This window comes from Anomaloglossus baeobatrachus, chromosome 3 (genome assembly GCF_048569485.1).
Source record: "Anomaloglossus baeobatrachus isolate aAnoBae1 chromosome 3, aAnoBae1.hap1, whole genome shotgun sequence".
NCBI classification, from domain to species: Eukaryota; Metazoa; Chordata; class Amphibia; order Anura; family Aromobatidae; genus Anomaloglossus; species Anomaloglossus baeobatrachus.
In genome coordinates this window covers 291,863,949-291,887,931 of record NC_134355.1, presented here as the reverse complement: position 1 = coordinate 291,887,931, position 23,983 = coordinate 291,863,949, and the positions used below count along the sequence as shown (strand labels likewise).

The 23,983-nt window shown below is 41.5% G+C and overlaps 1 protein-coding gene across 1 annotated transcript in view; it reads left to right on the top strand.

The window, feature by feature from the left end:
- Positions 1-15,741, top strand: part of RSPO3 (R-spondin 3) — a 186,039-nt gene extending 170,298 nt beyond the window's left edge. The window contains exon 5 of the mRNA XM_075338280.1: positions 12,728-15,741. Within this exon, the coding sequence (XP_075194395.1) occupies positions 12,728-12,860 (133 nt within the window). The 3' untranslated portion in view covers positions 12,861-15,741. The remainder of the gene's footprint in view (positions 1-12,727) is intronic.
- Positions 15,742-23,983: the final 8,242 nt, after the last annotated feature.

The following is a 23,983-nucleotide window of genomic DNA, read 5'->3' as shown; positions in this document are numbered from 1 at the left end:
AAAAGTCAATGGGAAACTCCCATTGACTTCCATTATAATCAGGTATTTGAATCGTGCCTATCCGAGCATCCAACTGCTCTTTACGAGTACCGAGCACCCAAGCATGGTAGTGCTCGCTCATCACTAGTACACAACCCTTTTGATTTCACACACCAGTATGTTGACAAGTGACTGTAATTGCTCACAAACCGTCTGTTAAGGCTTTCCCTCAATGTTCCAGCCAATATCTATTTCTATGTCCTTTTGGAAAATTCTAGTTTTAATTAATTCCAAATCTGTCTTGTGCCTCATTCTCATGGACAGAGTACTGCAGACGAGAAGCTGAAATGCCACAGTACATATGTTACTGCCAACCCACATCAATGTAATGACCATAGTATTTGCCAAAACTTTTGATGTCTTTTTTTTTTGTATATTCAGAAAGTCCCCAATTTATTAACCACGGAATCCTCTTATTTTTTTTTATTAGCGTCTTTTTTTTTTTTGCCTATTAGAAGTTTTGTAAAAATCAAGGAATTTCCATCTGTATTTGGTTTGCTGATACAATGCTAAGTACTAGATCTTTGTGGCTTCATTGCAAACATGCTTCTAGAATAGCACAGCTTTCTCTAACCATCTGGCATTTTTACTTCACAATATATCAGGCAGTAGCAAAGAACAGTAGCTTGGACATCAGGATTTACAGCAGTCAAACACTGCTATTTAGATTATATCTGTTCCCCCAGCCTGCCCTCTGATATACCCCTTAAGTCATCAACTTTCTGTTCAGGGAGAGGAAGGTTTTAGACTTGATATCTCTGGAATGTAGCTGTGTTTTATCTACATAGACCACTGCAGATCCTCCAAGACATGAATTTCACATCCTGTAATCTACGCTACCTATGAAAAATACTCATTTCCTCTTCCTGATACTACTGAGCTACATATCTCATTTGAAGAATGACCAAATAACTATCCCCTTTACGCTGAGGTTCACCTCAGTTGTAAAGTGATGGCAATTAGGTAGACTAAAAATATGCTTTTAAAGCGGTTGTCTGTTTTATATCTACAAGTCTGCAGTGACACTATATGTCACTCATTGTGACTGCAGACTCGGAAATCCTCATATTACGCACTCTCTGAGCTGTGAGGATTCAGCTGTGTTGGAGGCTGGGAATGACGATCATATGGCTGCGGATATGCGAAATGCATACTCCTGGCCATAATCCCTGTAGATGGTTGTGGCCTGGCTTAATGCAAGTGTATTGAGCAAGGCAGCACCCATCTAGTTGTAATGTGGCCAGGAGGAATATGTATATCACATACTCGCAGCCATGTGACCGCCATTCCCGACTCCAACCCAAGTGAAACTGCACAGCTCACAGTGCATGCGTTGTGAGAATTTACAATTCTGCAGTCACTCTACGTGGCTTTAGACTGGATAACCCCTTTACAATAGATACTGCTCTAAAATACTATGCTTTGATTTGCTTCCTTATGCCTGACCTTGGCTATTTCCTTGATTATGGTTTTGTTTCTGGATTCCTACTAACCCCCACCCCCGGATTATCCCTACATTTATTACTTACCTTGTTAATTTAACAACTCTTGCCTCAGGCCTTATCCTCTGGCCAGCAGCTTCTCCTTGGATGCTACCCAGGGGCTCCATTTAAAGTATAAGGGTGAAGACTGTGGTTACTCGGTGAGCTACTAAATGGAGTGTCTAGGACCAAGTCTGCCCAAGGTCACCTTCTTGAGTTGACATTTCACTGGGGCATCCCTGAAAGTATTTCTCTTCTGGACAGCATCTAAGGCTATGTGCCCATGTGTGCGTATTGCATGCAGTTACGCTGCGTTCTGCACTGCAGCGTAACTGCATGCGTCCTGCGTCCCCTGCGCAATCTATGAAGATTGTGCATAATCCATGCCCACGTGGCGTTTTAGAACGCAGCAATTTGCATGCTGCCAAATCGCTGCGTTCTAAAAAGCAACATGTCACTTCTTTCATGCGTTTTGCATGCTGTCTCCATTCTGTCTATAGGTAAAGGCAGCATCCAGAGCGCACAAATTCTGCAGTTGGCAAAGTGTCAGAATGGAGCTTTTCAGCTGCGCTCTGAAGCGGACATGCAGTGACTTTATGCTGCGGTGGAGAGCGCACACACGTGGGCACATAGCCTTAAATAAACTAAATCCTCCTGTAAGACTTAGACGGGCTTTGCACATTGCGATATCGCTAGCTGATGCTGCGATGTCGCACGCAATAGTCCCCGCCCCCGTCGCAGCAGTGATATCCTGTGATTCCTGGTGTAGCGAACATTATCGCTATGCCAGCTTCACATGCACTCACCTGTCCTGCGACGTCGCTCTGGCCGGCGTCCCGCCTCCTTCCTAAGGGGGCTGGTCGTACAACGTCAGAGCGACGTCACACGGCAGGCGGCCAATCAAAGCGGAGGGGCGGAAATGAGCAGGATGTAAACATCCCGCCCACCTTCTTCTTTCCGTATAGCCGCCGGCGGCAGGTAAGGTGATGTTCCTCGCTCCTGCGGCTTCACACACAGCGATGTGTGCTGCCTGCTGGAACGAGGAACAACATCGTACCTGACGCGGCAACGTAATTTTGAAAAAGTCGGAGCTTACACCGATGATACGATAACGACGCTTTTGCGCTCGTTAATCGTATCATCTAGGATTTACACACTACGATGTTGAAAGTGATGCCGGATGTGCGTCACTTTCGATTTGACCCCACCGTGCAAAGCCACCCTTAGGGGTACTTTGCACACTACGACATTGCAAGCCAATTGCTGTGATGCCGAGCGCGATAGTCCCCGCCCCCGTCGCAGCTGCGATATCTTGTGATAGCTGCCGTAGCGAAAATTATCGCTACGGCAGCTTCACATGCACTTACCTGCCCTGCAACGTCGTTCTGGCCGGCGAACCGCCTCCTTCCTAAGGGGGCGGGTCGTGCAGCATCACAGCGACGTCACACGGCAGATGGCCAATAGAAGCAGAGAGGCGGAGATGAGTGGGACGTAAACATCCCGCCCACCTCCTTCCTTCCTCATTGCAGCCGGGACGCAGGTAAGGAGATGTTCCTCTCTCCTGCGGCTTCATACACAGTGATGTGTGCTGCCGCAGGAACGAGGAACAACATCGTAATATCGGTCCTTCCGAAATTATGTAAATGACCAACGCTATATCGATGATACGATTTCTACCCTTTTGCGCTCGTTAATCGTATCAAAAACGATTTACACACTACGATGTCGACAGCGACGCCGGATGTGCGTCACTTTCGATTTGACCCCAGCGAAATCGCACCTGCGATGTCGTAGTGTGCAAAGTACCCCTTCGTTCTTGCTATTTCAATCTTTTAGAGAAGAAAGCATTGATTAAGTATTGCAGCAATCCCAGTATCAGTGTATATATCAGCATTAAAATTAATCCTTTATTGATATTAACCTAAAAAGAAGAACACCAGTTCCTCTGATTCATATATCATCAGCTCACAAAGCCATCACCCTGTATATATGGTATAAATACCCAAGCAGCTCAATATTAATTTAGGCTGTATTGGGTATACAAGGTGGTGGCCACTAGATCAAAACAAATTAGCAAAAACAACACAATAAACAAAACAAAAAGTGAATATGCCAGGTCAAAGGACAATGGTCCAATTTGATAGAAAAACTAAGCATAAAAAATAAATATACCTAACAAAAATGTTACCAACAAGTACCAGGTACTGACAATGGTCAGATACCATAGATTTTTAACATATGTTAAGGCATATAAAAAGGAGTGGTCTCACCAATTCCTTCCAAGAAGAGGGGCAGGCAGTCTCTCCTTCGGAATCCTGGGTTCAGTATGCTGGTCCAGCATTCACTCTCCCTATCCACCAGGAGGTCAAAAAATAACAAAATTACCTGCCGCCCCAAACTCCCGTCCTAACAAGGACGGTCCACATCTAAATTGCAGAGTTGGACCCCTAAGCTGACCCTGTTAGTGTCCCGACGCATTTCGTCCACATCGACTCCTCAGGGGACATAATGTTAGAAGTATACCAGGTCCTTATTGCCAGCCCTCACATGCCTCAGATGTCAAAGAGTCTGGCTCATGAAAAGTGGGGTCTTTTAAACATAGTGTTAATATGGCTCCTCCAATCAGGAGGGGCAACTCACCTGATATTTAATTCCATTAGCGTCATGTAGATACTAGTATAGTCCCGTTAGTTCACAGCACATGTAGAGCGACTTCCTGGGCTGCTCAGCGTGCGTTTCACCCTGGGACCGCCCATAGCTGTCAGAGGTCAGTAGTGATTGGAGGGGAGGGAAGCTTCCGTCTCACCCATAGTATACTGCCTCTTTACGTCATATAGAAAATGTGCTGCAATAACGTCCCACATAGGGGGCGTATCCAACCGAGGAGAACACGTGGATAGCGGGGAAAACCTTCCCCTCACTCAGAACGTGCCTCTTCATTACGTCCCCCAGAGCTTGCGTTCCACAAGCGTTCCACCTGGGGAACGCCCCCAGTCAACGAGGACACACGATGGGAGGGAGGAACCTTCCCCTCACCCGCAGCGTGCCTCCTCATTACGTCTCCAACCAGTGGAGATGCACGACCGGCAGGGAACACCTCTCTACGTCATCCGTGATGCACCTCCTCATTACAGCTCCCTGGCATAGGCACCAATCAATCTCCTATCCAAAGAGACAACCCCAAACCAAGGAGATATATAGCAAAAATCCTCCCCTTACCTACAGTAAAACCCCCCTGACAGTCTATGGGGCATACATTCCAGCAACGGGGCCATCAGAGGTGACATGCCAATAGTGCCGTAGTAACAAGCCACCCCCGACAGATGTAAATGGTGACATTAGGGGGGACAGTGCCAAGCCGTCCGGAGGTTGTATAAAAGAGGAATAAACCACCTCCAAAAACGAAGCATGTGATTGGACAGCTTATCGTTCCATCAGGGCAGCGCTGCCTCTCATTAGCAGTACCACATAAATGGGGATTCCAGCTCACCCCCAACAACGTGTAGGCGGTGACATTAAAGGAGGCAGAGCCATGCTGTCCAGATGCTGTATACAAGGAGGATAAACCAACTCCCAAAACAAAACATGTAATTGGACAGCTGATCATTTTATCAGGGCAGCATTGTTTCTCATTTGAAATCCCACATAAAAGGGGGATTCCTACCATCGGCAAGGGTAACTCCCCATTAGTTGAACTGTAAGGGGCGATATATCCCAGCTGGTAAAAAAGGGGGGAAACACAATATAATTAATAATTGGAGATATTTATAAGGGAGATGAGAGGTATCCCAGGGGTATATTGGAGACATGATTTAGTGTAACTTTTAAACTCAGGGACAATAGTAAGTCTACACAGTGTTGATTTCTTCATAGCTATAATCAAATCCATTACCAGCCGGTATGGAATATCGATTTGACCCCACCGAAATCGCACCTGCGATGTCGTAGTGTGCAAAGTACCCCTTCGTTCTTGCTATTTCAATCTTTTAGAGAAGAAAGCATTGATCTAGATTTGACACCCAATGAAAGGGATGTGCTAAAAGGGAATCTATGGTTTCACGTTATAAATAGTGTTAGGCTAAAACAAGGAATTTTTATTTCTAGCCATGAATATTCGACAAATACATGCATTCTACTGTATTATAATGTGTTTGAAATATGCCAGTACCATAAAACAAAACACTTTGTGAAAATGTAACATATAAAAGCATCGGCAAGCTAACAATGAAGTGATGCAGATCTTATTAAAGTACTGCTTAGCTTAGAAGAAAAGACCATAACACTTCTTGCACAGTTTCAGAAGAGGTCAGATTTGGAAAGATCACAGCTGTTAGTCTTGGAATTCACTGCTTAGTGGTCATTTACAATTAATATTAATGAATGGCAGATGACAGATGTTTATATCCTATTCTTTGCCAGGCATTGCTAAACAAAAGCATAGTGCTTTATTTTAACTCCTCGTCAGTGATGATTTTCTGCCCTTACAGATTAAGCAATATCAGATTTGTGAGGAAACAAGACTCTATTCTTCTCCTACCCATGTATTATATTTTCTTTCCACATAATAAGTTGTGTCATTGGCATTCAGTAAAGTAGACCTCTCACCTTACACATGCTCCTCTAAAAGGGATCAAAATGTTGTTAATTGTTTCCTTATAGTGCAAATGGCAAAAAAATATTTATGGCATTTTAGATTTAAGGGAATGTTCTCTTTTACACGTTAAATACCTCAAAGGCTTGGCTTCACTAACGATAAAATGAAATACAGATAGGTGCATTGAAGTGTAACTCCTACATCCGTTTTAGAAAAAAAAAGACCTTTGCATTCGATATCAAGAATTAACCCCAGTTCTTCATCATCCTTTGTATCAATGCAGTGTCCTATACTCTGTATTGGTATGTCCCTCCCACGAGGAGCTCTCCTAGCTCAGAACCATGGCTTACTGCCATAAAAAGATGCTTAGAAAATATCCTCTCGGAAATAGAACCTTTGTGCCGGAAGGAGGGAAGTATAATATATGTTATTGTATTTTTGCCCTTTTTCACCCCCTTTTACAGATGCCTTGAGAAATTGTATGATTTATGTAATGATTTATGTAATGTGGCACCAAGATATTTGTACTTAAATTGGGAAACTATTGTCCAGCCAAAAGTAAAAATTACATGAAAGCTAGGTGACGTGTCCTCTCACCACCAATATCAGTGAGATTGGGCAACAGTCTAAATTGGATTGGGGCCTTTCATCTTTCCCCCAATAGATATCAAGGTTTCCAACATTGGGCTTTTAACAGCCAATCCATTTGTTTCCAGTAATAAGCCACCACTGGCAGTTCCTCTTTGAGAACACAAGACTGCTTGGTAGTGTAAGGCAGACATGAGAGGGATAGTTTTTCGACAATGATATCTAATGTGTATTGGGGCTTAAATTAAGAATTAACTGGCCGAAATTCATTATCCCAACCTCTCTCACCAATCCTATCCCAATTATTCATTCACTGATTGGCAACTTTCTGAATGCTAAGCTCTGTATAACTCCACCCACACTACTGATTGCCAGCTTTCTGCCCATGTACAGTGTACACAGAAAGCTGTGAAATCAGAGGTGTAGGTAGGATTAAAAAGAACCTGGCATTCACAGAACTGGTAGATTTAAGCAGGGATTTTATCAAAATCACATAAAGTAGCTTAGTAAATGAAATCACTGGAATCAGTCTGTTTCCTTACATTATACTGTTCTTAGGTGGGGTAGCATCTCTAATTGCTTTGTGTTCATTTTTTTAATATATATTTATAGGCAGACACCATGTTTTTTTTAGCCGTTATGTAGACATTTAATACTAATCTTTAACAATATGTAATAATCTTTGAGATAAAATGGAAAGGTTTTGTGTATTCGGGTAAAACATCACTGATTTTTATGTGTGCTGCCCCTTTAAGCGAGAGACGCAATACGCACCATTTCTTGGCAGGCACAGAGATCTGTATTAGCAGTTTTCTAAGTATTCAGTGCTCCAAAGAAGATAGTTTTTTTTTCCAAGAAATGACTGAGCAGATCATGGAATCTTTTTTCAACAGTTTAGGCAGGTGACCTTCAGAAAAAATAGCCACAAAACGTTGTTAGTGTGTTTGAAATGTAAATGTTAAAAATTACTAGCTTATTTTCAATATGACAGCCCCAATATCCAGATTTTACCATGGTCCTTTCCTTTTCCTTATTCATTCTGATGTGGTTTTAGAATACGGCCACAAAGTCACCCGCCTTCAAGGAAATGTGATCACAATTGCAAGTGTCAAAGGCTTATTCTCTCCCCAGAGTCCAGCCTACACCTTTAGGTTAGAAAGACAATGGGTATAGTGACTGTAGACTCATCTTAACCCCTTAAGGAACGGACAATTTATCATTTTTGCGTTTTCTTTATTTCCTCCCCTTATTCCAAGAGCCATAATTTTTTTTATCTCTACATCGGCACAGCAGTGAGGGCTTGTTTTTTGCACCCACAACCGATGTTTTTATGTTATGACTGAATACCACAGCCATAATCGTGCAAGTCCACATCAAAATCAGGGAGCCAACTTATGACGGACATAGTCCATCAAAAGTCGTTAAGTTGTTAAACAGGATTTGTTTGGAGTCTGTACCCATGAAAACAAGCTAAAAAATAAAACAACATTCACAAAATCATAAAAAAAATGTAGACACCTTGGAGCAAACTATAAAACTAATACCCCTTAAATTGTCGACTTCTAAAGATAATCTTGACAAAAATATTAACCCCCTTCTCCCATCAAGGTTTTTTTTTATACAAAATTGTCTACTCTATCTGGCATATTCATTCAGTATATGCTATGACTAACTTCTCAGTGTGACACTACAAGCATGGCGACTGCATTCAGACCAAAGAAATCTGATGCACAAAGAAACAACACCACAAACAAGGTGGACAGCGAGACACAATAACAACAGTGGGCCCTAGCTCTAGTGAGATGGGTAAATGGGACACCTCATATCCTCACCTGCAGCTCTCCTTACACTCCTAGCCTGGCTCTATAGAGTCTCCGCAATTGTCACCGAGCAGGAACCTACGTCCCTGAGAAAAACCCTGTAGTTGCCCTGGCTAGTGCATTGGCAGGTGGGAGACGCTAGCTCAAATGCTTCACTAATATAGCACAAGGAAAGGTAAGACAAATAGGGGGAAACCAGCAACAAAAAAGGATAAAGTCCGGCTTCTGGAACACTTATTCTAAGCTCCTTCCACCAAGGGGGCCAGTATACAAAAGGATTTGTATCTTCAGCAAGGATTGCTGGAAAACACCTCTATTTAAGCTGAAAGGGTGTGGCTACAAAGCAGCTGCAGCTGACACACTCAGCTAGGAACTGTTGGAAAAGCTGCTAGCAGCAAAGCTGACATTAACCATTTCAGTACTAAGATAAATGAAAGCACATTTATGTAGAGAGCCAGATAGAGATGAGAGGCTCCAGTCCTAAAGCTGTCACCAGTCTCCAAAAACAGGGAGATGACCATGACACTCAGCTACAGGTATTGCAAAAATAATGTATAAAATACAACAACGTCTGATAAAATAGGATTTACTTTTGCTATATAGTGATGAGCAAGCACTAAAATGCCCGAGTGCTCTGTTCTCTAGTCAAGCAGGTCAGATGTTTCGATGACCTTGACTTGATCATCGAGCCTTATGAAAGTTAATGGGAAACTTGATCATTTTTCTGGAAGAGGCACTTTCTGAAAAACAGCTTTCAACTGTATATGGAGAGCGCTAAGGTGCATTCACACATCTTGTGTTGTAACATTAATTGACCCCCAATCGTCAGTCATTTAATAGCCTGCTTAGACATACTTACTGCACTTTTGATTCGCACAGAAAAATCTGATTATAATTAAGTTGAATGAAAACTATTTAATTCCCTATAAAGAATGCTCTCTAAGATAGACTTTTCACTCATTTTAAAAGGGCATAGTAAATAACTGATTCACACTGCCCAATCCATAGGTACCATGGATCAGAGAGAGAGATTGTACTGTGCACAATGTATGGCCAGGGGCAATGAGACTAACAAGACTGGTCCAAGGGGCAGATCCACCTATACTGATAAGTGTCTTTGGGCATACCTAAACTTAAATATTAAGACTTTTATCTTAAATGGTGAGCCAGAAAATCCATCCAGTACTAACCATAAATTCCCCTGCACTCTTTAGATTAGTGACAAAACCTTCTAAATGCTAAAATGTAATGGTACGATTACCATTGTCATCTGCTTGTGGAGCTAGGGCAAGTCTGCCCTCAAGTGGAGGTTTCAAAGTTTGCAAGCAAAGATAGCTTGTATGAAAATATAGTTAAGTATATTTATAAATTGTTGGTATTAGTATATAAATGTATAATTTATTTTTTGCAAAATAAAATGGAAAACTTGGATAGAGCTGCCAAATTCATTCAAATGGCCAGTATGTAAGGTGTTTAAGGAGCACAGAAAGTAAGAATACCAAAAGATGTGACAAATGTAAGACTTCAGTAATAAAATTGTTTTTTTTTTAGTCAATGAAACCCTATCCATGCTTAGGACATATCTTATGATACGAAGAATGACCACGGCACTTCTGTTTGTGGTGCCCAAGTAGGATCCAATCCCTTGGTATGGTGTGAAAGAGATACTTGGCACTCAGATTGCTGAACAAAAGCTGTGATTTTTTTATTTTGAAAACCTTACAAAGTGAACAGAGCACAGACGTTTCGGTCCTAATACCTCGGACCTTCATCAAAGTGCATGCTGGAGTTCACTTGTGGCTTAGTTTTCAAAATAAAAAAATCACAGCTTTTGTTCAGCAATCTGAGTGCCAAGTCTCTCTTTCATAGGACATATTGTGTCCTTGCAAGGTGGCACTTCAGTAGGCAAGTACTTAAGGCCATATCGCAGTCTGTATAGCAACTACAGTCTTAAAACAAGAGCAGAAATGCCAAGGAAATCAAAATCCAGCCTGAGATATCCGTATTGAGACGTCAGTGTATCATGACTTGTGAGTCCCAGTCACAGAATAGCTGCGAGCCTCCTGACCCAAACTCTAGCTTTATAGGATTATATGGGGCTATCAAGATCGGGTTAGGAGATTGCAACCAGACCATGCATCACGGTTCGTACACTGATAGTGTTGGGTAGACCTCTTTAAGTGAGAGCTCCGAAAGTGTCCATCTTGCATGACTTCTTCTCACTTTAACCTGTGATCACTAATTGGGTCTCAACTACAGTCATGATTCTGGTAACAATTGAATTGAAAGTTCACCATATTGGACAGTACTTTTAGTATTCATTGTATTTGTTGGGCAGTCTTGTCTATTTGCCATTTATTGGCCGTTTTCTAGGTTTAGCGGATTATCCTAACATATGGATGAGTCCGTGTTCAGATCATAAATTGATGGCATGACCATGACATATACCATGGCATTATATAATGCGAATACTCACTTAGAGAGACAATTGTCACCTAAAAAGCTATATATTTTATACATGCATGTTGATTGCATACACTAGGGAGAAGTCCTAGGGAGATGATCTCTATATAAGCTGAATGGAATATTGTACTTGACATACACCATTAAGTTATGCCTCCCACACACATGCTTCTTACGTTTTGTACTAGTGGTTGACGAGAAATATATGTATTTTTCATATTTTCAGCTTTGGGTAAGCGTTCTTAACAGCTGCAAGATGTTAGGTTAACGTTTGTGGGGGATAATGTCAAACACTCAATATCTGGCCGAGTTCCATATAGAAAATAAAAACATATCATCAAGCTTTGTAATGTGTTATGCTTGCTCGAGAAATATAATCTAAAGACCTTTTACATTTAGCGTATGTCCACAGGTCTGTTTTTAGTCACACTCCTTTAGAATAGATCATTAGAAGTAAATATTTTAATAGAAATGCTCTTTTTAGCCAAGTTTCAATCAATACAGGTGGAATATTTCGTTGAGCTATACTTAATTTGAAATTCTAGTTTCACTTTATATATTTAAAGGGGTATTCCAATCTCCAAGATCCCAGTATATAGTAGGTGTAATAATATTAGCAAATATCTCCAATTAGAAATGTAGTACAGTTCTCCTGAGTCACTTATCTCATGTTCAGGGCATTGCAGGACCTTAGGTATCCATAGATATGACCACTAGCAACTAAGTAACTGTGACTTTATGCGTGGTCGGAACCATGGATATATAAGGTCCTGCAATGCCCTGCACATGAGGTAAGAGAAAAGGCTATATAAGGAGAATGATACTACATTTCTGATTGAAGGTATTTGCTAATATTATTATTATTTTTACTTATTTTTACACCTATTGGGATAGGATCTTGAAGATGGGAATACCCATTTAACCTTATTGATTTAAGCTAAGTGCAAACAGAAAATGAGGGTGCCACTCAACACAATGCATTTTTTTTTTATTTGCACATCTTTTTCATGATTCATGGGTTAGTACTATTGTCTATGACAGTATATTTGATAATATGAGTGGCATATTTATTAAAGAGAACAGCCACAGGATTTTCATATATAAAGTAAAGCCAGTTCTATACTTGCACTAGGATGCTGAATGTAAGCATAGCTTTTGTTCAGAGATTGGATGTTTCATTTCAAAAATATGTGCAAGTAAAGTTCCAGAAATGCACTGCTATTTGATTGACAGGTGCAACAGGAAGGGAATATGTAGGTCTTACTATCTATTCCTGCCCCTGTCTGCCTGCCTGGCCTTCCTCTCCTTATTGTCGTCATAGATGTAAATTCTGCTGCAGGCAGACAGACAGGGGCGGGAATAAATAGCAAGACCTGACCCATATATTCCCTTCCTGTTGCACCTGTCAATCAAACAGCAGTGCATTCCTGGAACCTTACTTGCACATACTGTATTTCTGAAATAAAACCTCCAATCTCTGAAGAAAAGCTATGCTTACATTCAGCATCCTAGTGTCAGTATAGCACTGGCTTTACTTCATACATGAAAATGCTGCTTGTTGGTTCCCTTTAAAATACTGATCTTTGATAAGGCAATTGACACTATCTATTAACCAATGCTCCATCTTGGTCCACAGATTATGTAAAGTCAATGTAATTTTTTAACACAACATATACTGACTGATATTTTCCCTTATCAATGAATTGACTGGAGTCTTATTTGTAATTGTTTTTTTTTGTTAGGGTAAAAGGCAAAGATGAAATAAAAAAGAATAAACAGAGGAAAAAAGAGGGAGATGTGCCAAGAAAACAAAGGCAAAAAAAGCTGGACAAGGCTAAGCGCGGAGAAGGAAAGAGAAGAGAAATCCGAGCTTAGAGGATGGAACGTGCAACCAAAGTCTTTCTTAAGCTCTTCTAGGACATGAACGGCCTTGTGCCATTATGACAGACTTCTCGTGCTGCTATATTGATCTCAACCCTTAGGTGTTGAAGATCTAGATGGATTGGATACTTCTCATGCAGCCAAAGCCTATGCAACATTCCATACCTCTTGTGTCTTTTCTATGGAAATACAAAGATGGAATGTAAAGACAGACAGTGGAAGTGCTGCAAATTCTCTGTGGACGCTTCAGAATTGTATGCTTGTGTGGATCTGTAAAAGATAATTAAAACTTTATTCTATATAATTGTTAATAGCAACATTTTCTCTATTTTGTAAAGTATTTTTCACTTTTACCCCCCCCCCCCACCCGCCCCAGAATTATAGGGTAATTCTATGCTGACATTTACAGCATTGTTGTCTCCAACACATTTCTGTGGTTAAGTAATAAAAAAATAATTACAATTATCAGTGGCATGTCATGGCCAGTAACAGGATGGTTACCTCATTACTAGCTGCCTGTAGAATTGAGAGGTCTCAAAATACTCAATTCTGCTTAGGTAAAAAGTATGAACTGAGTTTTATATGTGTGGGTCGTTGACATTGTATTACAAAAACTAACCAAAATTATTGTGCTGGGGAGGAACATTACTTATATGGCTAACTAATCTCAAAGCAAAGCTGCTCTGTTTTTGGAAAATGGTTAGATATATATTTTTTTATTTATTAGCATTTACATATCTAACTGCCGACCTAACCAGATCCCCAGTAAGCGTGTACGAGATGGTTTGCCAAATCAATGGAGCAATCCAATGGACCAAACTTGTGTCAAATTTTAGATGCAGAAAAAACTACCGTGTTTTTCCAAAAATAAGATCTCCCCCAAAAATTAGCCCTAGCAGGGATTTTCAGCATTTTTGTTTGGAGCAAGGCTTAAATATAAGCCCGACCCCGAAAATAAGCCCTAGTAACAGTTCAATAATGAAGTGTCCATGCAGCTAAAAAGTTAAAGAATACTGCAGTATACTTCATTATAGAAAGCAGACACCCTGCAATCATATTCACCAGACACCGAGTGGGAGGACCTGCAGTGGTCGCACACCACACACATCAGATCGCACACCCACACACATCAGATCACACACTCACACACATTAGATTCCACCCATGTCAGATTGCACACCCACACACATCAGATCGCACACCCACACACATCAGATTGCACTCATGTCAGACTGCAAACTCACACACATCAGACTGCACCCACATCAGATTGCACATCCACACACATAAGATTGTACAGCCACACACATCACACATCAGATCATACACCTATACACATCAGTTTGCACCCACATTAGATCACACACCCACACACATCAGATTGCACACACACACATCAGATTGCACACACATTAACACATTAGATCACACACACACAAACATCAGATACACACACACTCACTACATCCAGCGATATCAATTTCTTCTGGCCAGCAGAGAATCCTAAGACACAGCGTGGTGGAACACATAGGACCTGCGGTTGAACACATTGTGTCCCATCTTTCCCTGCTGGCTGGAAGGAATCCGTGATGCCACATGTGGTGAGTGTGTGTGTGCAATCTGATGTGTGATTGTGTGAGGGATCTGATGTGTGATTGGGCATGTGATCTGATGTGTGTGTGTGTGTGTGTGCGATCTGATGTATGTGAGTGCCGGCCAGAAGCAGGGGATGCAGCATAGTGCTTACCTGCTGGGAGCATCTTCTGTAGATCACAGGAGGAGCTGGGAGCCATGCAGATGTCCGGGGTCTGGTAAGTATGATTCTTCTGGGAAGAGGGAGGTCTGCTCTTTTGGGGGGTAAACTTACCCCCAACCATGTTTCTCCCTGATTAAGACCTACCCCGAAACTAAGCCCTAGTGCTTTATTCCGGGGCAAAAAAAGTATAAGACAGTGTCTTATTTTTGGAAAAACATGGTATTAACATCCCCCATGACAGCAGGATACCGACTTCAAATATTAATTCCTGCCACCAAAATAAAGGTAAAAAGATTACATAATACATTCCGTTTACAATTAAGATAGATTTAGTTACCCTATCTACCATAGATACAAGTAGTCAATGGTCAATATGTCAAGTTGTGTTATCTAGATTTACTACATGGACATACAAGATTTGTTTTACTACATGGACACTAAAAAAGTCTCCAAAAATAACACTTGGCCTTGCCTACCACCATTACTATAGTGAAGAAAACAAACTAAATCTGATATTGTCATACATTTTAGAGGAGCAGTTATAAAAGTCTGTAGTGGTTATTTCTGTGCAATCTTGGAAGAAAATCTTGAAGGGAATATTATCGCGCTTTGCTAGAAATGCTGTTTAATGTATTGAACATCAGAATGGTTTCCAGATGGACATGGTGTCCCAGACATAATTGCTTTTTGTGCAGGGCAGCATGCTCTATCCTTTGCTTGTATTTTATGGCTATATGATCTATCATGCATCTGTCTGCATGTTAAATAAAAATTTCTGCTGACCAAGACCTTTAATCCTTTGGCTGCAAGGAGGGTCTTCGAAAACACTGATCTACCAGTTGCAGACCTTTTCAGCAGCAGAGAGGTTTGGTTATATGGAACAGAAGCATTACGAAATACAGAACGAAGCAACATGTCATGGAAGCATTGTACATTGGCTCCAGTTATGTTATCTTCTGGAAAAGCTAAATATCATTTTATAATCTGCTTATCGATCAGCATGGAGAGAATGAAGGGGCACAACCTCAATAACGTTGTGTGTATCTGTTGAAAGAAATTCCACTACAATAAATGTATTTCTTGACCACGTTATTGTTTTATAGTTAATAACTGAATCTTCTGGCTTTCTTCATTATGGATTCTTGTCTAATAAAACAAATCTCAATTTGAAAAAGATACCTTTTGTTGGTCTAGAATAATTTAACCATTTGTAGTACTTTTCTTTGAAAGAGGTTTTCAGAAATTTATACTGGTAGCTTATCCTTGGAAAAAGGAGGTTTAGTGAGCTCACCGATCTCTTATGGATCCTCGGACCAGGGACTGTGTGGCTGGCATCACCAATGTGAGGCAAAAGTTTGAAAGGAAGAATCCTGTGGTCCATCTTTGATTTAAAATTATTATCCTTATTTATTCATGTTAAAAAAAAATTCATGTACATATTCCGGACAACCGTCCCATTTACGCATATCGGACTGCGTTCTTTCTCAAAGGACTTGGAGTAAAACATGTCAGGCAGGACAGTTGTCCAGAATATGTACATGGACATTTTTTAACATGAATCAATAAAGGCAAATTGTTTTATGAAAGACGGACCACAGGATTTTTGCTTTCTAAATGTGAGGCAAAAGTTTGAAAGGAAGAATCCTGTGGTCCATCTTTGATTTAAAATTATTATCCTTATTTATTCATGTTAAAAAAAAATTCATGTACATATTCCGGACAACCGTCCCATTTACGCATATCGGACTGCGTTCTTTCTCAAAGGACTTGGAGTAAAACATGTCAGGCAGGACAGTTGTCCAGAATATGTACATGGACATTTTTTAACATGAATCAATAAAGGCAAATTGTTTTATGAAAGACGGACCACAGGATTTTTGCTTTCTAAATGTTATCCTTGGCAAAGGCTATTAATGCTTGTTCATTGGATGACCTACTTTTAGGACCACTAATGAGCGAATGAAAAAAGCCACAATGCTTACTTGAATTTTAGGATCCATCACTGTTGTACCAGACAACACTTTCTTGAACGGGGTTGACCTTTAGATTAGATTATGGATAGCCTGGAAAATTTCTGAGAAACACCTTTAATAAAAGTTATGCATTTATTGTTAGGGGAAAAAAAAGAAACTCTTGGTCTAGAAGTCTAAAAACACAGACCAAGAAACATACACTGATGAGCAAAAGGGTCCCAATGTTTTCAAGTTTGGAATTTCAAGCTCATTATCTCACCATCATTACAGCTTCAAATAAGATTAAACTGCATCCTGTGAGTGTCATGACAGTTGGAAGAATATGAGATGAAGTCCATCTATCTATTTAAAAGCCAAGAGTTGGACTTCCAAGCAAAATATTGGAGTCAACAAGTCAGATAATCACAAGGTCTATCAGTTCTGGACTGTCATACATGGCAGTTGAGGTGGCTCATATGGTTTGTAATAGAAAGATCATAGACCACCTTGCAAGCACCGTAAGGCGCCCATATTATACAACTCTGGAATTTTGACCCAAAAAAGGTGAACATGCCACAACGTCAATATCATAAGAAGTGTTGTTTCGAGTTTGTAGAAAAGTGGACAGTAGAAGATTGAAAACAGGTGATTTGGAGCGATGAGACGAAAGTCAATAGACTACACTCTGATGGCTGCAAATGTATCTGGCAGAAACAAGGGAAAAAGGGGCAAACAAATTGAGAAATTGAAGGGACTGTTAAGTTCAGAAAAAGCCTGATGATATGGGGTTGTTTCACAGCCAAAGACATTGGATAATTGACTATGATCGGTGGTCTCAATACCGAGCTACAATATATGTGACTATCCTACAAAACAAGTTACTTCGTACACTTGAGTACTATGGGTATAAAAAAAATGACTACATATTACAGCAGAACAATGAATCGAAGCATACATAAAGATTGTTGAAGAAACGGTCAATAACAATGAAGTAGACGTTCTGGATTGATCCCCACACTACCCAGATCTCAACCTATTCAAACACTTGTGGGTAGAGTTGAAGGAAAAGCTGTATTTATGTGAGTTCACCAGTATGGACCAACATTGGGAATGTGTAGAAGAGACCTGGGATTAGATTTTATTCAAGACATGCTTGAATCTGATCGAGAGCATGTCCAGAAGAATTAAGGCAATGTTGAAAGCGAAAAGTAGATTTACAAAATACTAACAAAAAAGTTAAAACTTTAATTTTTAGGAGCATCTGCATAACTAACCAGATGCTAAACAGTTGCAAGTCAAGTGTATGAAATAACAAAGATGATTGTGTATAAAAGGAAGGTAGTCTCGCGTTCGAAGCTGTAGTGGATGGTGAGATAGAGAGGCTGAAAGTCAAATGTTCAAAGCATTGTTACCCTTTTGCTCATCAGTGTAAAAGATGATCTTTCATATATGAGGCAAGGCCTGCAAAAAGTAACTGATCGTACTGCAGGTACAGAAGGCAGAATCAGCGACAAGGAGGATAAGCTTCCTCAGCTAACCCGGGACTCTCAGAGGTAAAATCATCAGATTTCAACCCTACTGTCTGAAATAGACTACCTGGAGAACAGACTTAGGCAAAACAATGTAGGAGTGGTTGGCATAAAAAACAGAGGGAAATAACCCTACTTAGCACTCTGAAAAATGGCTGTATTCATTATCCTCCGAATCTCTATTGCCTCTATATGTAGGGCGCATAGGGTTCACACCAGACTAGCGCCAATAGGTGCTTTCCATAGGTGCTTTCCCCTTTCCAGTTTTAATTATGCTGCTTCAAAGAATAGAGATGTCATCCTCAGGGCTGCCCGTAATAAAGGTGATATTTCTCTCAATAGCCACCAAATGTTTTTCCCGGACCACTCTGTCGAACTCTCAAAACGGAGAGCACACTTTCTGGTTGTTAAACGTCGTCTTCCCAATGTGCAGATCTCTAACTCCATGCTGTATCTAGCAGAGCTCAGAGTGGTTTCTATAGGAGAGACCTTTTTTTAACAACCTAAACAAGCATTACGCTGGATGGATCTCAATGGGCAATAAATAAGTTGCTGTACACAACGCTAGCCCCACATATTTCAAGCTTTTTGGCATCAGTGTTAGGGTAAGTTCACACAATGCGTTTTTCGTGGCGTTTTTGCGCATTTTTCGGGTGCGTTTTTGCTCAGAAAACTGCATGACTTTGCTTCCCCAGCAAAGTCTATGAGTTTTCATTTTTGCTGTCTGCACACAGCGTTTTTTCTAGCTGCATTTTTGTGCTGCACACAAAAACGCAGCATGTCAATTATTTTTGCGTTTTTCACTGCGTTTTCCACCCATTGAGTTCAAAGAGATGTTCAAAAATGCAATGAAAAACGCAAATTGCAAATATAGCTGCGTTTTAGTGCGTTTCTATGACTAAAAACACAGCTATAAACGCAAGGGATGGGTAGTAAAGTGACATGTACAGGAAGAGGATTCCTTCTGTCAGTAAACACAGAAGTGTGAATCCTCCCGGTACCGTCACCGCTGCTTCAATCTTCCGTGCGGCGCCATGTCCGGGCGGAAGGTGATAGCAGCTGCAGTGAACAGTAGAAAAGAAAATGTCATGCTCATCTGTCTGCAGACTCCCGGTGCCATGTCCGCTCCCAGGTCCTCTCCCGGTACCGCCGCTCTGGCTGTGTGCAGTCTCCCCGGGGACGTCTGATGGCTGCAGGACCTGGCGGTGGATCACCTGATGCGATCACCTGATGCATCAGCTGATCGTAAGTCTCGCGGTGACGCCGGCGCCCGGCCGGTTTCACCTATCAGCTGATCCTGCCGTCAGGAGACTTCATCAGCTGATTACCGGCAGCTCCTGCAGCGATCGGACGGGATCAGACTCAGCTCCAGGAGCTGCCGGTAATCAGCACATAAGTGAGTATTTTTTTTTTTTGCACTGATGCATCAGCTGATTGTATAAATGGCTTTTATACAATCAGCTGATGTGTAATGTGATTCACGTCCTTGATCCTGACATCATCTCATTGCTTTGCCTTCCAGCAAACTGATCAGATGATATTGGATCTGGATTGGACGGCGCAGGACCCTTGACCCAGGATTACTGCGGAGGGGGGTTCTTTATTTCAATAAAGATTAAAGATGGAGTCACTAATTGTGTTGTGTTTTATTTCTAATAAAAATATTTTTCTGTGTGTTGTGTTTTTTTTTATCTTTACTAGAAATTCATGGTGACTATGCCTAATATTGGCGTGACAGCATGAATTTCGGGCTTAAGGCCAGCTGATAATATACAGCTATCCCTAACCCCATTATTACCCAGCGAGCCACCTGTCACCAGGGCAGCTGGAAGAGTTGGATACAGCGCCAGAAGATGGCGCTTCTATGGAAGCGCCATTTTCTGGGGTGGCTGTGGACTGCAATTTGCAGCGGGGGTGCCCAGAAAGCATGGGCACCCTGCACTGCGGATTCTAATCCACAGCTGCCTAGCTGTACCTGGCTAGACTCAAAAATTGGGCGAAGCCCACGTAATTTTTTTTTTTTTAAATTATTTCATGAAATTCATGAAATAATTAAAAAAAGGCCTTCCCTATATTTTTGGTTTTCAGCTGGGTACAAATAGGCAGCTGGGGGTTGGGGGCAGCCCGTACCTGCCTGCTGTACCTGGCTAGCATATAAAAATATGGCGAAGCCCACGTCATTTTTTGGGGGGCAAAAAGTCCTGCATACAGTCCTGGATGGAGGATGCTGAGCCTTGTAGTTCTGCAGCTGTCTGCTCTCCTACATACACTATTGGATGTAGGATGCTGAGCCTTGTAGTTCTGCAGCTGCTGTCTGCTCTCCTGCATACACTATTGGATGTAGGATTCTGAGCCTTGTAGTTCTGCAGCTGCTGTCTGCTCTCCTGCATACACTATTGGATGGAGTATGCTGAGCCTTGTAGTTCTGCTCCCCCTGCCTCTCCCTCCAGCATACAGTCCTGTATGGAGCATGCTGAGTCTTGTAGTTCTGCAGCTGTCTGCTCTCCTGCATACACTAGTGGAGAATGAAGAACATATTGAAGAAGGAAATGACATCAGACCTTTTTTTTGGGGGGGGGGTTTCAACAATCTTTAATGGCATTGTTCACTGATAAAAAAAACGCATAAAAACGCAGTGAGCAAAACGCAGTAAAACGCAGCAAAAATGCACCACATCGCGGTAAAAACGCATGCGTTTTGCCGTGGCTGCGTTTTTGTGCTGTTTTTGCCGCAAAAAAACGCACAAAAACGCAGCGTAAAAAAAGCAGTGTATAAACCTAGCCTTATTCCGGTTGCTACCTGGAGCTAGATCACTTTTTAACTACTCATTGACACAGGTGAACCTTAAATTCTGTTGTATATCCTATTATGGCAAGCTCCCAAGGAATGTTTGGTTGCTCATTCTAGAGTGTTTGCTTCATGTTTGGTTTCAAGATAGACTGGTGCCTTATTCAATCTGCCTTTGTCATTTAAAACTGTACTTTCATGTGTCTTGTTTGTTTTATCTGAGTTAATGGGTTAACAAACTACTGCACTGTTCAAAACACTATACATATGATCAGAGGTGTATCTATACTTTCCAGCACCCGAAGCAAGAATTCAGTTTGCCCCACACTCCAAGTGATTTGAGTAGTTGTCATGTGAGCAATCATTCATATGCGATTTGCACACTTATAGTCACATGCTGACGAGATGCTCTTCAAAATTCTCTCAATGTTCAGAGAAAAACTGAAAGAAGCATGAAATAAGCCAGTTGTCACATGACCAGAAGTATGAAAATCGCATATGAGTGGAGTGGTGATATGCTAACTACTGGAACTAACATGCTGAGATGAATCCTGACAGTGTGCATATTACACTGCTTAATTTTATAATTACAGGGATTGTCCAGGTTTGAGATGAAAGTCCGCAGGCACTCTAGGTAACTGAAAGATTCTGATTTCTCATAGTGCATTGCACACTTTTCAGATTCTCCTTTGCCAGTAGCGAGAGTGGATGTTCATGTGAGCACAAGTGTGCGATTTGTATTCTTCTGGCCACATTCTGACTTGACATGTCCGTTCTTGCTCAATTCATTTTCATTGAGTGACGCAGTGCATGTTTATTTAGTATGTGACTGCATGTGTGTAAATTGCACCAGAGAATCCTGATAGTGTGCAATATGCGTGCTGTGAAAATTCAGAAGTCTGCAGTCATATAGAATGACTGCAGACTCATCACAAACTTGGACAACCTCTTTAATGCTCCTAACATAAATAAAAGCATTATAACCCTTAATTTTTCAGATGGCATAATAATTTATTAACATAGCCATGTATAAAGTAATCTTATGTTATCGGTTTTTACATGTTTGCAGGATCAGAAACAATAACAGCACCAAAATATATCACCAGAACCCCCAGAAGTACAGAAAGACATCACTAGAACCCACATCAGTTCATCAAATTAACCACCAGCGGTGCAGAAATTCATTATCAAAACCACTAGCAGTACAGACGTTCATCATCAGAACCACCCGCAGTACAGAAATTCATCATGAAAATCACCCACAGTACAGAAATTCCTCATCAGAACAAAAAACAGTACAGAAATTCATAATCATAACCAAGAGCAGTACAAAAAATTGTCATCAGAACCACCAGTTACATAAATTCATTACTAGAACCACCAGCAGTATGGAAATTCATCAACAGAGCCACTAGCAGTACAGAAATTCATCATCAGAACCACCATCAGCACAGAAATACATCTATGTAACCCCATCAATACAGAAACACAGCATAAAAACCATCATTAGTACAGGAATACATATCCAGAACCATCATTGGTACATGATACATCAATTGTAATGTCAGGTCAGACCCATTTGTATATTTGTATTGCATGAACAATTAGTTCATGAACAATTAGTATTACAGCTAGAGATGAGTAAACAGAGAAGGTTCAGCAATTTCAAATTTGGTACGAGTCTTGGCCAGCTTGGCTCGGGCTCAGATATCTGAACAATTTTGTCAAAAGTCGTCAATGTTCAATTTTGTTTGCTAACTGTTCCCTTTGCAGCTTCAAGCATTGGTATGGCTGTGATTGGCCAGAGAAATAATTGCATTCAGACTCTCTTCCGGGCCGCCTGCTTATTAAACTTCATGAATTTTCAATGCTTTTCCTCCCTCCCTCTGTGTATAGCAGTCTGTGCTTGGTTTCTCCAACAGTTAGGATGAAGTGTGGGGCACGCCCACCGGAAGATAGTGTTACATCATGGGACAGCAGCATTTTGGTGTCGGACACAGGAGGAGAAGCAGCTTGTTACCCTGATCACCTGAGTGCAGATGAGAAGATGAGTTATGCTGGAAGTGAGGTAGAGGTGGGGACATCATCCGGCTGATGATCCCTGTGGCCGCAGGTGACTGTTACGCTCCTAGAGCAGCGGCCACGGACAATAAATCCCCCATATATGTAACGTGAGGGTCTGGGCCTCATCTGCAGTGAAGTCTGGATCGAGCACTGAGACCGGATGGGAGTGGAGCTTCTTGAAGCGAAGGATGTATCAGTGGGGACCGATTCCCCCACCAAGACGGCCGGCAGAGGTTAAGCCCTGAGAACCACTGTGAAAAGCCACCCTTGGTGCCGGTCTGCTGGAGCCAGCCAGAAGAAGAGAAAGAGGAATCAGTAGAAGTCCTCCCACTCTCCTGAGTGAGTAAACCATCCAGACCCTTACCTCACCCTGCAGTCCACCAGAGCCAGATAAGTAGCGGTCCCCTGCTCCCTGTTTCCGGTTTCTCCCTGAAAACAGCCGAGACCTTAGATGTGGTGGAGGAGAGGTTGAGGGCAGATGCCTTAGCCCAGGAGTGGATGGCCATGCCAAAGAGAGTTGACTTTGAAAATGGCTGTACTCAAGGCAAGTACAAAAATACATTCAGCTGCACTCTAGAACGCTAATAGTCAATAAGTGAGCTCTGTTAAAGAAATACTTGAAAAAAAGAGATACTTAGCCCATGTATTGGCCAAGGCATGTGAGCCCAGTAAAAAATGACAAAGTGATCTCTTATATACTGGGACCCTAACTTAAAATGCCTGTATCTGGATTAAAAACCTACATGCCTGGCAGAAAGAATTCAGCTATAAAGGAAGGTGAACTACAAATATATTAAATAAAAAAGACTCGCACATCCAACAGGTGTGAACTCATCTGTAGTAACGCTGAATATAACATCACATGGTATGAACAAGATCCAGAATAGCCGGCTAACGGATGGGACATACCGCTGCAACCAGGTAACACTTCCGCACTCACTCCACTATACACTCTTTCCCTCCTGTCTGTAGCGTGCTGTGGCTGGCGCAGGACTGCATCCCTCGGCCCTGTATACCGGACCTGACTAC